Source organism: Peromyscus maniculatus, chromosome 10 (genome assembly GCF_049852395.1).
Source record: "Peromyscus maniculatus bairdii isolate BWxNUB_F1_BW_parent chromosome 10, HU_Pman_BW_mat_3.1, whole genome shotgun sequence".
In the NCBI taxonomy this organism is placed as follows: Eukaryota; Metazoa; Chordata; class Mammalia; order Rodentia; family Cricetidae; genus Peromyscus; species Peromyscus maniculatus.
Window position 1 is genome coordinate 88,556,359 of NC_134861.1, and position 14,333 is coordinate 88,570,691.

Consider the following 14,333-nt stretch of genomic DNA (forward strand, 5'->3'; position numbering starts at 1 on the left):
CTCTCTCAAAGCCAAATGTGAAGGATAAAAGTTGAGGTTGAATTAAACTTTGGTGATAAAATAGACATGAGCTTTTATTTTTTTTAAAGAGTCATAACAGTCTATATCCACTCCATAAAAATTATGAGTGTAAGATGTATCTAGATCCAGGGCGTGGGTTGATCAACAAACTTAAAATAAACAAGTAATTATTATTATTTAGAACCAACCTTAGATTAGCCATCAGGAAAATCACTGTGTCCTCAAAGGAAACATCTTCCTAGGTTTCTGATGTTATAGTTAGAGATTAACAACTGTAGCTTAAGATTTTACATTAAGTGCAACATATTCAAAGAAATATGTTTCACAACAATGCCTGTGAGCAACTGGGCATAAAGCATGCACTAAATCAGAAGACCTGCTTCAGAGTTCCGATTTTGTATCACTTATTAGCAATACAGGTCTAGGCAAATCACCGAGCCTCAGGGTTTCTAAAATGAGATGTTAACTATCTTCTGAGTTGTCAGTGTTCTGGTTTTGTGATGGAATCTCATGTAACCCTGAATGGCCTCAAACTTGCTATGTAACTGAGGATGGACCCCTAACTTCTTGATTTTCTTGCCTCTACCTCCCAAACGATAGAATTACAAGCATGCACCACCATCCCAGTTTATTTGGTGCTAGGAATTGATTCTAAGCCAAGGCTTTACAAATGCTAGGCAAGCACTCTACCAGCTGAGACACATCCCAGGCCTGTTTATAATTATATAAAGCATAATTTATATAAAATTATTTTATAAATTTTATAGAAGCAAAGCAACAGTTTTTACTACTTGTTTTGCTTTTAGGTAAGTGAGTATCCATGTGTTTGTATGGGTATGTGCCCATGGCTGCAAGTGCTGCCGAGTCCTGAGATTCCCTAGGAGCTGAAGTTAGAGATGCCTGCAAGCCACCTGATGTGGGTGCTGGGAACCAAACTTATGTCCTTTATAAGAGCAGTGTGTGCTCTTAACAGCTGAGCCATCTCTTCAGACCCATATACATTTATCACTTTCCAAAAAGATTCAGATGAGAGAATATAGAGAACACAAAATCTCAAAGGGATAATGTTATTTTTTTTATATAACTAAACTCAATGTTTATTTCTATTCAGGGTTTTTTTCTACCACAAACTCTTTCCTGCTATTTATTCAAACACAAAGTGTCAACTAGGATTTTATATTTTAGTACAAAAACAAAGTATTCAATGATGAGGCTGTGAGTAAAAGCGAAACTTGTGCTAACAAGGATTTAACACAAAGGTCTCAATCAGGAAGGACTGACTTTGGTATTTTGGGTTGATACAACTAAAGGAGTACTCTGGGGTATCTACTGGGTAGAAGCCAACCTTTGGCTTCTTGTATGTACGTGGGGTTCTTATAAGTACTTTGCTATCCCCTAATGTTAGAGTCTTATATTCCATGGTATATTTATCATAAGTAAGAAGCCAACACTGATACAGTCATAGTAACAAACTCAGGCTTTATTAGGAATTTACCAGTTTTTATATGTTTTTGTTCTTGAAACTCAATTCAGGCTGTTTTAATTATGTCTCTTTAACCCTCCTGTGACTTAAGGTACTTCCTTTCTGTTGCTGTTTTTCACAATCCTGGTAACTTTGAAGTGTTTCAGTTAGGTATCTTATACAATGTCCTTCACTTTTAATTTGATGTTTTTCTCACTTTCAGATGGGGTTACAAGTGTTTCAAATCATATTCTACTTCAACAAATTCTAAGTATGCCCTACTCGCAGCCAGCAGGCACTGCTACACAGATGGAGTTCAGGCTTCCTTCTTTGCCAGCACTGAGATAATAGAAGGATAGCAAAAATTTTAATTTGAAAAAAATTACTCTGGAAAAGTCAACACAAAATTTATTATAGAACCTAATTTTACTCAGAAATTGAGTTCTGAATATCTTTAACCATAGATGGTTACTCTTGATCAAAACAATCTCAAGCGAAAGGGAAAATATCTAGAAAGATCAAAGAAGCACTAAGTGCCTCAGGATTCTTACACATTTCCAATTAGTTCATTCAGCTAAAAGACAACAAACAGCCTATAAATATGGTAACACTCTTACCAATTCTTGCTATTATACTCCACATAAAACGCTTCAAATTCCACTCACCCGAGATTTCTAATTCTGCCCAGTGAGATTTTTTCCCATTGGCTACCTCCTCTGCTGACATGATGGTATAAATTCTGCGAGGATCTGGAGGATCATATTTTTCCTTTGGCATCCCTATTAGTCTGTGAAAAAAATATCAATAATTATTACAGTCATGGCCGGCAAAGATGGCTCAGGCAGTTAAAGTGCCTATTCCATAATCTTTTTTTTTTTTTTTTGGTTTTTCAAGACAGGGTTTCTCTGTGTAGCTTTGCGCCTTTCCTAGAGCTCACTTGGTAGCCCAGGCTGGCCTCGAACTCACAGAGATCCGCCCGCCTCTGCCTCCCGAGTGCTGGGATTAAAGGCGTGCGCCACCACCGCCCGGCTCTATTCCATAATCTTAACGAAATGAGTTCAAGCCCGAAACCCATGGTAGAAGGACGCCACCAACTTTGGAAAGTTGTCATCTGACACCCCACCCCCACACACACTGCTTCTTTAAAGTTGTAATTATTATAATTATTTGAGGAAATTAGTCATTTGGGGGAAAGGGGGAAATCCCTGTATGGGGGGAGAATATGAGCAAATAAAAAATTAAATTAATAATATAGTACCAAAAAAGGAAAAAGAAGGTGCTAAGTTTTCTTTTTCTCTCCCTTTGCCTACCTCTTCCCTGTTTCCTGGCTGCAGCCTCTAGTGAACCTCCCCATCCTCAAAAGGTGTAGGAATAATCTCCCTCCTCTGACAAGTAGGCTCTGATTCTCCTCAGAGATCCCACCACACTTCTCTGGTGCTGTGGCCTGAAGTCACCTCAAAGCCTCCAACATGCTGTTGCTACCCCCACCCCAGAAATCTGTCTTGGTGTACTCTAACCAAACCACCAAGCTAGTTAAATCATTTTATACTACATATTCTCACTTGAAGAAAAACACTACAATATTCTAAGCTTTTGGAGAAACTCTTTAACAGATGCCTAAGGGAAAATGCAAATACACAACCGCACTAGACTTCAGAAAACAGTGTTGCTCCCCAATTCCTTCCCCTGTGCCAAGCTGCACTGCTTTCCTAGAAAAGCTGATCTTACAACTAGTTTCCTTAATGGAAGGTCAACTAATCTAAGAGTACTGTAACTCTATCCTCCCATTTGAGTAACACCCAGATATCTCATACCTAAGACTAACATAACAGCACATGGCTTTCCCCTTGACCCTGGCATTGGTTTAGACAATGCTCAAGACCCCTTCTGTTTGTCGAAGAAGCAGGATCCTCTTTCCCGCTGATCATAAACAAAGAAGGCTATAACCCAGATAGTTCCATATAGCCATCCAACTACAAGAAAAGCTGACCTCATAAGTTAGTCTAGAAAACAGAAAAAGGACAGACAGATTTCTCAATAAATCACACATGCAGCACCCATGCCCAGTATGCTTCCCTTACCACAGCAAGCTGAGGTTTGTCTTCTGTTACTTGCCATCAAATAACATCAACACATCCTAGTCAGGTAAGTGCATATCTTGATTTGCCTGAGTCAATCTAAATTTACACCTGTTGTTCTGAGGTAATTGTTGCTCCTTTTTATCCTCAGAAGTCCTTAACTAGATAAATTACAGAACCATGCCAACTAAACAAAAATCATGTGATTGTCTTCCTAATCACAGAATAATCATCAATGGTAACTAAATCAATCATAAAACCACTTCAAATGTGCTAAGTATTAAGCAGATGACAAAAAGCCTTGAAAATAACTTTATTCAAGGGGTCCAATACAAAACTTACTGCTTTGATAGCAGACAAAAGATAAAATTCACTTCAGATCAAAACTAGCAAATGAAAAAGCCACATGTGTCTAATTCAGGATCTACATGCTATCCTTATTACAAATGACATAGTTACAGTTGACTTGACTTTCATGTGTCAGTGACCTGGCACCTGCCATGGAAGAGTTCTCCCACTAGGCTGCAGTTTTCCTCAGCTCTACAGTTGTGTCTCTGCTCAGTGTTCTTTGTTCTTTCTCACATGTGCCCTTAAACCAAGTATCCAAATCTCTTGCTATTTTTAAGTTAAGAAACAGTATTCCAAATCTAAGAGTTACTTTCAGGAGATGTAAAATTTGCTGCATATTGAAAATAAAGTATAGTAGTATTCCATCACGTACCAAGAAATCAAAACTCGTTTAAGACCACAATCAAAATTTCTCATGTCAGTTTTCCCTCTACTTAAAGGAATAGAGGTCAAGTTTTCCACATTGGTTATTTATCCCCAGTCTCTAGGTTAACTCTTCAATTCTAATCTCATCATATTATGTTATTTGGAGTTACAATGTTAAAGAAGAAAAAAATCCTTCTAGTCAAGAGAACTGAATCTCTAGCCTAGGTGGAGACCTAACATTCCAGTTGGGCCAAGTCAATCACCTGGCCAAGGGACCACACCTACAAAGGCAGGATCAACTTAAGTCAAGCTAAAGTGATAGATGCCATAAACTTTCCTTTACTAAGTACTATCTACATTCTTCCTTCCCAGAATTTCGGCTCCCTACCTCTTGCAGTCACTATAAGCTACTACGAGGTCTGATCAGTCTGTCTACTTTCCTGAGACCTGAGTTAGAAAGGTTCAACTTCTCCATTTTCTTTTCTTTATCTTTCTTTTGGGTGCAGCCCAGAAGGTAAATATGCTTTTCTGATACTTTAGATTTCCTTACTTTTTTCCTAAAGCTCTCTTCCCTTCGATATGGCTGGAATGGGTCTGACCTCCAGGGCATGGCTTTTTTCCTTCCCTTCTCCAGGCACCTACTAAGGATTTACAGCTTGCCTACCCTAGGATGTTCTTTCTTTAAACTTCGATAAAATTGTCCTTGAGCTTCCATTTAAGTTCATTCCTAAATTCTTTTATTTATGACAACAAAAGTCCAAAGGGGGCCCCTGATGTTCTCTGTATCATCTGGCAACCCAGTGAGAACCCCAAAATTCTAGTAATAATAATAAACCCTATTTTTCCATAAATGTGTGCATAATTACTTATAAAACACAAAGAATATAAGCATTTTTCACAAAGAGAAAAACTTGATTTCTACCACATTTGGCTTATTTTAAATATTTCTCAAAGTTTTCAGAAAATGAAAGCTTTATTTTATATATAATATAACACATGTGAATTCTGTGGGCATTTTTCCATTCTAAGATTACATAACAGTAAGTATTAAGCAAATCAAACAGACCTAGATTCAAACACGATACACAATCCTTATCTATAGTAAGGATGAATGAAAAGCATGTTTCATTAATGTTATATCATTTTTATAAAACTTAACAGGAAAGAAATATGATCAATATTATACATTGTGTTGGTTAGATTTTTTTTTACCAACTTGACAGAAGCTAGATAGGGTCATCTGAAAAGAGGACACCTCAGTTGAGAAAATACCTCTGTACTGGTTGGTTTTTGTGAACTTGCAGAAACCTAGACATATCTGGGATGAGGAAATCTTAATTGAGGAAATTCCTTTTTAAAACTGTCTTATAGGCAAGCTTGCAGGGCAGCGGCAGCTGCTGCTGCTGCTGCTGCTCCTCCTCCTCCTCCTCCTCCTCCTCCTCCTCCTTCTTTTTGGTTTTTCGAGACAGGGTTTCTCTGTGTAGCTTTGCGCCTTTCCTGGAACTCACTTTGGAGACCAGGCTGGCCTCCAACTCACAGAGATCAGCCTGCCTCTGCCTCCCAAGTGCTGGGATTAAAGGCGTGCGCCACCGCCACCACCTGGCAGGGCATTTTCTTAATTAATGACTGATGTGGAAAGGTCCAGAAAACTATGAATGGTTCTCTTAAGAGAACTCATCACTAGCAAGTTATGCACATAGAAAAGTGTACCACTAAATCCAATGGCAGCATAACCTGGAAAATGGACAAACACAATCCTATATTACCAAGTTTTTTTTCTTCAGATAATCCTAGAAATGATAGCATCTCTGTTCCTATAAACAAAGTCAACCATAAATTATATTTAGACCCAAAATGAGACAAACTACAAGAGTGCCTATAAAGGGATCACATATAGACAAGTCCATTAAAGAACTACATTTGGCCCAACATGTTTAAACAGAGAAGGACCAAAAACAGGAAGCAACAAAACAATTCATACAAAATCTTCCTTTTTCCTTCCGATTTCATGCTTTATCTCAGATCATATATGAAATCAGTGACTTTAGTCATACTTCACAAAATTTTGTTTAGATAAACAATTACCTATGGTAGTTGTGGTAGCACATGCCTTTAATCTCAGCACTCAGGAGGCAGAGGCAGATGGATCTCTGTACATTCAAAGCTAGTCTAGTCTGTGCTACATACAGAGTTCTAGGTCAGGCAAGGCCTTAAACAAAACAACATTCATATATAAACTAAGAAGGTTATACTGTATCTAAAAAAAAAAAAGGAAACAGTAATTTAAGTTACTATTTATTTCAATTTCTAGAAAACAGTATAAAAACTAAGTTTAACTAATAAACTGTTTTCATGATGCATAACCTTTTGTATCACTTTATTTTTCTGATAAAATATGTTAAGTTAAACCTTGAATACAAAAGCCTAAGAATAATCTGTAATAACTGTCCCATATTTTTTTGACACGAACCAAATTATACAATGTTCCAGTGTTAGATGAAAACAGTAATCTAGAAAGAGGTAATAAAATTAATTATTACTTTTCTGAGAACCAAAGTATAGAATGTGGAAAAGCATTAGCTAAATCTGAAGTCTCCACTTGAAACAGTGAAGTAAAACAGAAAAATTTCAATAACCAAACTGTCCAGAATAACATTGAAAAACCATAAAGGAAAAGGTTCCATATCTTATTATGAAAGGGTTCAAAGGAAAGATTCAATGCTGACTCACAATCATTCAAAACAGCATTAAACATAAAGATCAACCTTTGGAGAAGGACAGGGGCATGATTAATTTCTCACCAAAATATCCAATCTACTCATACAAACCCCTATCAAAAGGTAATGCTTTGTACTGAACAAACAAGGTTTAAAAGGTAGAGGTAATGACTTTAAAATAGTTCCTAAAATAAATGGTTAAAAGAATAAACAACTTGAGAACTTACAAAAGCTCTGAGTCAACAATGTTTCCATGCTATGGCCCAAAGCAAAAACAAAGCTGCCCACTGAAAGAGAAACCTTTATTTTATCAGAAGAAACTAAATTTATTTGTTCATTTCCTACAAATGCCCCAGAACCTTTCACTTCAATTTCTGTTTTCTTGGCAGGTAGACAATCCACAAAAGCAACAAAACACACAAAATATAATGTTCTTCCAAATTTTAGTCCTAGAGTAGAAATGCCTCCATAACAAACTCATTAAAGGTCACAAAGAAGCAAATGTCTAGTTCTGTTACTTAAAAAACACAATTTTGTTCCATTAGCTAGACAATGCAAAATAGTAACAGTATACACTTTTAACATACTAGGAATAACAGGTAACTATAGAGTCAAAGAATGGTATTTGTTATCAATTTTTGAAACTTAATTACACACAATCCATATCCACTATTACAACTGAGAAAAATGCTACATTTTTTTCTTAAACTTTATTTTGAAGTTAGTTTTGACAAAAAAGCATAAGAATGTAACATTTTAGAAACATTTAGATAAAAACCCATGACAAAACTGTTTCCTTTGTCCTAAAAATAAGCCAAAACAAACAAATCAATACCAGGGATATCTAACAGACTCCCAAAACTTGCAGCCTATTGCTATTGTCCTTGGTAACTCCTAGGAAGTACAAGGTTAAGTCCCTATTGTTAAAGACACCATGCACTTCAGAAACAGGGCCCAGAGACCCAGAGTTGGAAGGAACCTGAATTCCTACTCCCTGTGGAGTAGCTTTCGTGGTATTAGAAGGGACCATGTAAGCTTCTACCCATTTATGATGCCTATGAACCACACCAATGATCTGGTACTAAAAATCTAGCTAGCTACTCAGTGCTAGTAAAATTATGGTTACTCGAGGAGAATCGACAATCACCAATTTACTAAACTAGCATACTAATTCCTAATAACAACCTATAAACAATTGTCCTTATACCCACAGATATCATCAAAAAAAAAACTTCTTCCATTGAAGACCAAGGCTGAAAACCACAACCAATCAATACGCAGAGTTGTGCAGCTCAGTATCAATGAATTCATCTACAAGACATTCCCACACCTAAGGCTCAGGGAACATTGCAGATGGGGTAGAAAGACTGTAAGAGCCAGAGGATCAGGGAGTTTGCTGTAAGATTGTTAGTAACATCAGAACCTACACGTGTTAAGTCTCACCAACAGAACTGCCCAAACATGAGCTGAACGAGAGATATTAACAAACATGACAAACCAGACAGACCAGGAAAAGCCCACAACTCTTCAACCCTACACAAAGAACTACAAGCAACTGAGTAAGCAGGGAGCAGAGGAGACGGCCCTCGCCAGGGAAGACCATACCCATTGGTTGTCCAATGCCAGTCAGCCCTGAAAAAATACATACAAGTGATGCTATGTAAGTTCAGCAGACTATGGTTAGGAATATGTATGTTTATATAAATACTACATGCATGCAATAATAACTAATGAAAAAAGAGGCAATGAATCTGAAGGAGAATGGGGAAGGATCTATGGGAGGGTTTGGAGGGATAAAAGGGAAGGGAGAAATGTAACCAAATTACAACAAATAAACAAAAATTTAAAATCTCACGGTCTTGGAACTATGACAAATGTATATACATTTTTCTATTTCTCATTTTTTTTATAAAATACTGTTCTTTTCCACAAAAGCAATATAAAACATTTCAGAAATCAATGTAATATAATGAATAATGTATGCAAATATGATAAAGTAGCCACTAAGAACTAAATTTGAACTGAGTAATTTTTAATCAGGTAGATGATTAATTGTGAGTACATTACAATTATTGTTATTTATGATAAAAAAATTGTCTAAATTTATATATATTCACACAGTCTCTCTCTCTCTCTTTTTTTTTTTTTTTGTTTCTCTGTGTAGCTTTTTGGAGCCTATCCTGGAACTCACTTTGCAGACCAGGCTGGCCTCAAACTCAACAGAAATCCGCCTGCCTCTGCCTCCTGAATGCTGGGATTAAAGGCATGTGCCACCACCACCCGGCTGAAAAATGTCTTTTAAGTGACTTCATAATTACTAACTGAAGATTTGGTCTCTTTTCAATCAATACTAATCCCAAATGACTTTCCTAGTTTTGAAAACTGAGGATCACACTCTCTTGAAACTCCCTCATATCTTCTGAACTGAATTTTAAGTAGGATAAAGAAAGACAGGGTTTATGAGTTAGAAGGAGAAGAAAACATGCACTAAATGCCCAGTACATGCCTAGATAGCTTGATCTGTATGTACTCTCATGTTTCATTTCACTAAAATTATGAATTACACATTAACTTTCAATTTACAAATAAGGAAATTAAGATACAGAAAAGCTATGAAACATCCAATACTCCACAGATGATGAGTAAGAAGAATTTCTTTAAAGTCCCCCAACACCGTGTACTATTCTTGCAATACCAGGTTTATACATGTAATGAATGTATAGTATGTTCCTATTCTACCTACTTACTCCAAAAACTTATATATTATCCTTGGAAAGATAATACATCAGACAGCAAACTGATAAGAACAGATGCTATGCCTGATCTTGGCCAAAAGCCCAAGAAGCAATTAACTGGAATTTAAACATAGATTAAGTGCTGGAGATATGGCTCAGGAATAATACTTGCCTAGCTTATCATTTAATCCTTAACATGGAGAAAACAAAATAAACCCACAACTATGAAACATAAGTTGTCTAACTATAAAACCTAAGCTCTGACTAAGTCATGCCAAGTTTAGTTCTGTACATTCCTAGAAAAAGAAGCAGAAAAAAAATTTACAGTCTTAGTGTACAGAGAACTTTTCAGCAAGGTAAAGACCATTAGAATTATTACAGATGTGCCAGGCTTGGTGACATACACCTTTAATTCTCAGGAAGCAGAGTTTTGTAATGTGGCACACAAATTTTTAATGCTATAAAAATTTGAAAGCATAAAATTTAACTAGTGGATAAAAAATTAGTGTGATGTGTTTTAAAAAAAACCCAGCATATACAATATGATTCTACTTTTTTAAAATGTAAATTAAGTGTGGCTATATAAAAGCATATTGCTCAGATAATAGTTCTATATACTACACTAACAGTCTTAACTACTATGAGATAAAATAACCAGAAAATTTATCCCCTTTAGTATCATTTCAAGTTCTTTTTAAAAGAGCACATATTTAAAAAAAAAAAAAAAAAAGTATGTAACTAAGACAAAATACACAAAGTTGAGAGAAACAGTAAGTATAGATTGTTAACCTGGGGTCCATGAATATCAAGGAAATCTGTGAATTTGTATAGGAAGAAACTGTATCGCAGTTTTCATACAGACCTAGACAACCTACATAGTAGTGATAGGTAACTATGACTTTTGTCAAAAACAGAATTTAATGTTCATGTAACATTATAGTTATTACAAAAATCTCAGAATATTTTCACTACTTTACAATTATGGTTGCCATCAGACTTACTGCTAGATCATCTTATACTTAAATGCACTAATAAGGAAGGTTATATACTTTCATAGCACATATTTGTTTTTATTTATTTTAGTATTTCAATTAATAGTTTTGTTTGATTAGAAATTTTTAGGGGAAGAGCTAGTTTTGTTTTTCTTTTTGAGACAAGGTGTTATGTATCACAGGGTATCCTTGAACTGATCCTCTTGCCTCCATCTCCAAAGTGCTGGGATTACAGGTGTGTGCCACGACATCCAACTGTACGTGATGGTAGGACAGAACCAAAGCTAAGTGATGCTAAGTTGCACTCTATCAAATGAGCTAAACTCTCAGCCCAACAAGGTTCTTTTTCAATCCAATTTATTTTCTTTCATTTACCTTTAATTATTATATAAAAGAACCACCGCCTTCTCAAGGCTATCAATGGTGTTCTGAGAACCTAGCAAAAGTTAAGAACCTATGAAGTCTACAGGCCAGGAAGTCAATACTGAATATACTCAGTATTCTCAAAATTAAGAAGGACCTGAATTCAGGAAACAATGCAAATCATTCCAGTAGAGATCGCACCAACCTATTTCTCTTAAAATTTTTATTTTTAAAGACAGGATTTCACTATGTAGCCCTGGCAGGCCTGAATGGAACTCAGTATATTGCTAAGACTGGGTTCAAACTCAGAGATCTGGAAGTTCTGCTTTTCAAGTGCTGAGATTAAAGGTTTGTGCCACTGCTAACACAAAATTCTTAATTCCCTTCCCTGAACCAACTTTTTGGCATATTCACACTTGCTCTGAGTTCTCTCCTTCATACAAAATAACCAATGTACCTTGTAAGCTTTCTTTTTTCATCTCAACATAAATCTATTGTATTACTTCTTTGAGAATTTCAAACAATGCTTTGATTATATCTATACCACCACTTTATACCTATTTCTTGACTTAACCATTTATATTTTAATTCTAAATCTTAAAAGATTTATTCTCACTTCAACTGATTCCTCGTCTACCAGAATAATATTAACTTAAAATTTTCATTTCCTGAGGATTTCGTGAGTGTGTACTTACATCATTTTACTCTCTCTCCACTCCAATTCCTCCCATGTCCAACTCCTCCATGTCCCCCAACCCCTTCCCAAATTCAACACTTATCACTTACATATGTATATATATTTATGTGTATGTACACACACCCTACTAAGTCCACCATTTAGTGTTGCTCAAATGAACATGTGTTTAGGGATGAACACTCAGAATTAGATATCAGAGAACTTGTCACTGGATAAAGCTCCCTCTCCCTCTCTGGAAGCCAGAGTACTCTATAGCTCCTCATGCAGGAGTGGGATCTTGTGAGATTAACCCATCCACATTGGTATGTCAAATGGTATTGTCATTATGCAGGTCTTGTTTAGGCAATCATATTGTTGAGATTTCATGGTTCAGCTTCTCTGTCATGTCTTTGCAGCAGACAATCTGATCTCTGGCTCTTATCTTTCCGAAACCTCTTATTTTTCCCTGAGCCTTAGGTGTAGGGGTTGTATTGCAGATGTGCCAAATGGGGTTAGGCATTCAGTCACTTATTTTTTGCATTTTGACCAACTATAGATCTCTGTAGTGGCCTCCATCTGCTGCAAAAATAAGCTTCTTTGTTGAAGGAGGAAAGGTACACCCATCAGGCTGGACTGGTGCTCAGGCTGCTCAACTCAAACTAGGCCTTCTTCAAATGTCCAGGTTAATATTCTTATGACCCAGGCTCCATCCCTAGGACGGGTTTCAAAGAGAATGAGTAAACTTTAAACTTTTATCAACCTGCTCAAAATCACCCAATGGTTCCCAATGTCTTTAATAGTATAGGTAAATAAGAGATTTCGGAGCTGTACAGTATCTACCAGTAAAAATAAGTGTGTGGTTAACTAATGAGTGCTTCTAAAATAAAGCCACACTATAACTTTTTTATTTAAATATTAGTAAGAGCCAGGCAGTGGTGGTACACAACTTTAATCCCAGCACTCGGGAGGCAGAGACAGGTGGATCTCTGTGAGTTTGAGGCCAGCCTAGTCTACAGAGCTGGCACCAGGACAGGTACCAAAACTACGCAAGAGAAACTTTGTCTCGAAAAACCAAAAATAAATAAATAAATATTAGTAAGAGGCCTCAATTTATGTATTTTAAAAATACTTGCTGCTCTGGAACTGAAATATGTGTCAATGACATAAAGACAAAACTAATAATCCTTATGTAGGCACAGATCCCACAAATAATCATGGTTTAATTTGTCCTATTAACTTCATGTTCCTATGCAAGTCATGAAAGTTAATCAGAAGTTAAACTGACTTTCCAAAACTTAACATCTGCAACTACATATTTGTTAATGTAATTTCCACTGCTTATAATGGCACTTACGATTTTAATACACATTTCCTAAGTTCTTACTATATACAAAGCATTACATGTTTCCTATTATGTTTCAAACACTTGAGCTATAAAGATGAAGTATATATCATCTGTACTCTTCAAAATGACATAGTCTAGAAGAAAAGTCAAGACATAAACCAGGTAATTATAAGATCCTGTGGTAAATTTTATCAAAGAGGAACACATACAATACTAAAGGCATACAAGAAAAATCATAAAGCAAAGCCTGGAAGTGTCAGATAAGGTTTCCCAGATTAAGTAGCACCTGAGGTGAATTATTAAAGAAGTCAGTGGGGTCATAAAGTATAAGGTACTGTAGGCACATTTAAAGCACAGACCAGACTCTAAGTTACTCACTGTGGCTAAGCTAGGGAATATGTGAGAAGAAAGAGTAATAAATAATAAAACTGGAGAGGTAAGCAAAGAAAAGATCTTGACGGGCCTTCCTTATGGTGCTATGAAATGTGTACCTTATTGTAGCAGACTAGGCAACAAATATGCTGGAAAGCACACAGGTTAGGAATTCCAACAACCTAATTGTCAACCTTCCACTTAGTATGTGGCCTTTATGAAATCTGCTCAATTTCAGTATTCTCAAATATACAATAGGGATTAATATCAATTTCACCAATACTATAATAAATATTTCATTTAAATCTAGCATAGGGATAGTAAACTGCTTACACCCTGAATTGATAGTAGTTACTAATTTTTATTTATTTATTTTTGTTTTTTGTTTGTTTTTTGAGACAGGATTTCTCTATATAACCCTGGCTGTCCTAGAACTCGCTCTCTAGGCCAGGCTGACCTTGAACTCAGAGATTCCTCTGCCTCTGCTTCTTGAGTGCTGAGATTAAAGGCATGTACCACTACCACCCAACTAATTTTTAATCTTTAAGTAATAATTAAAAAACAAAAATTCTATCTGGATATGGCTCACATCTGTAATTCAAATACTAAATAGATTGAGGCAGGAGGAGTGTCTTGAATTATAGACTACCCTGGGCTGTAAAGTGAAATCCTGCCTCAAATGCAAGAAATAAAATTACAACAACAAAAATAAGATTATGCAATGAAGATCTTACATGACCTACAAAATCAAAAGATTTACATCTTTACCAAAAGTTTACTGACTCAACCTAACACATAATGTAGAATCAGAAAATATTAACTATTATTATAACTGAAACATTTTAAGTATGAAACAGA

The 14,333-nt window shown here is 36.0% G+C and overlaps 1 protein-coding gene and 1 non-coding gene across 8 annotated transcripts in view; both read right to left on the bottom strand.

The window, feature by feature from the left end:
* Cnot6l (CCR4-NOT transcription complex subunit 6 like) overlaps positions 1-14,333 on the bottom strand; it is an 83,932-nt gene that overhangs the window by 58,938 nt on the left and 10,661 nt on the right. For all 7 annotated transcript variants that reach the window (XM_076546679.1, XM_076546678.1, XM_076546677.1 and 4 more), the window contains exon 2: positions 2,149-2,270. In XM_076546679.1, coding sequence (XP_076402794.1) covers positions 2,149-2,260 — 112 coding nt within the window. In that variant the 5' untranslated portion in view covers positions 2,261-2,270. The remainder of the gene's footprint in view (positions 1-2,148; positions 2,271-14,333) is intronic.
* On the bottom strand, positions 9,651-9,841 carry LOC121821074 (U2 spliceosomal RNA). The gene has a single exon (XR_006061767.1). It is a non-coding gene; the product is annotated as a U2 spliceosomal RNA (small nuclear RNA).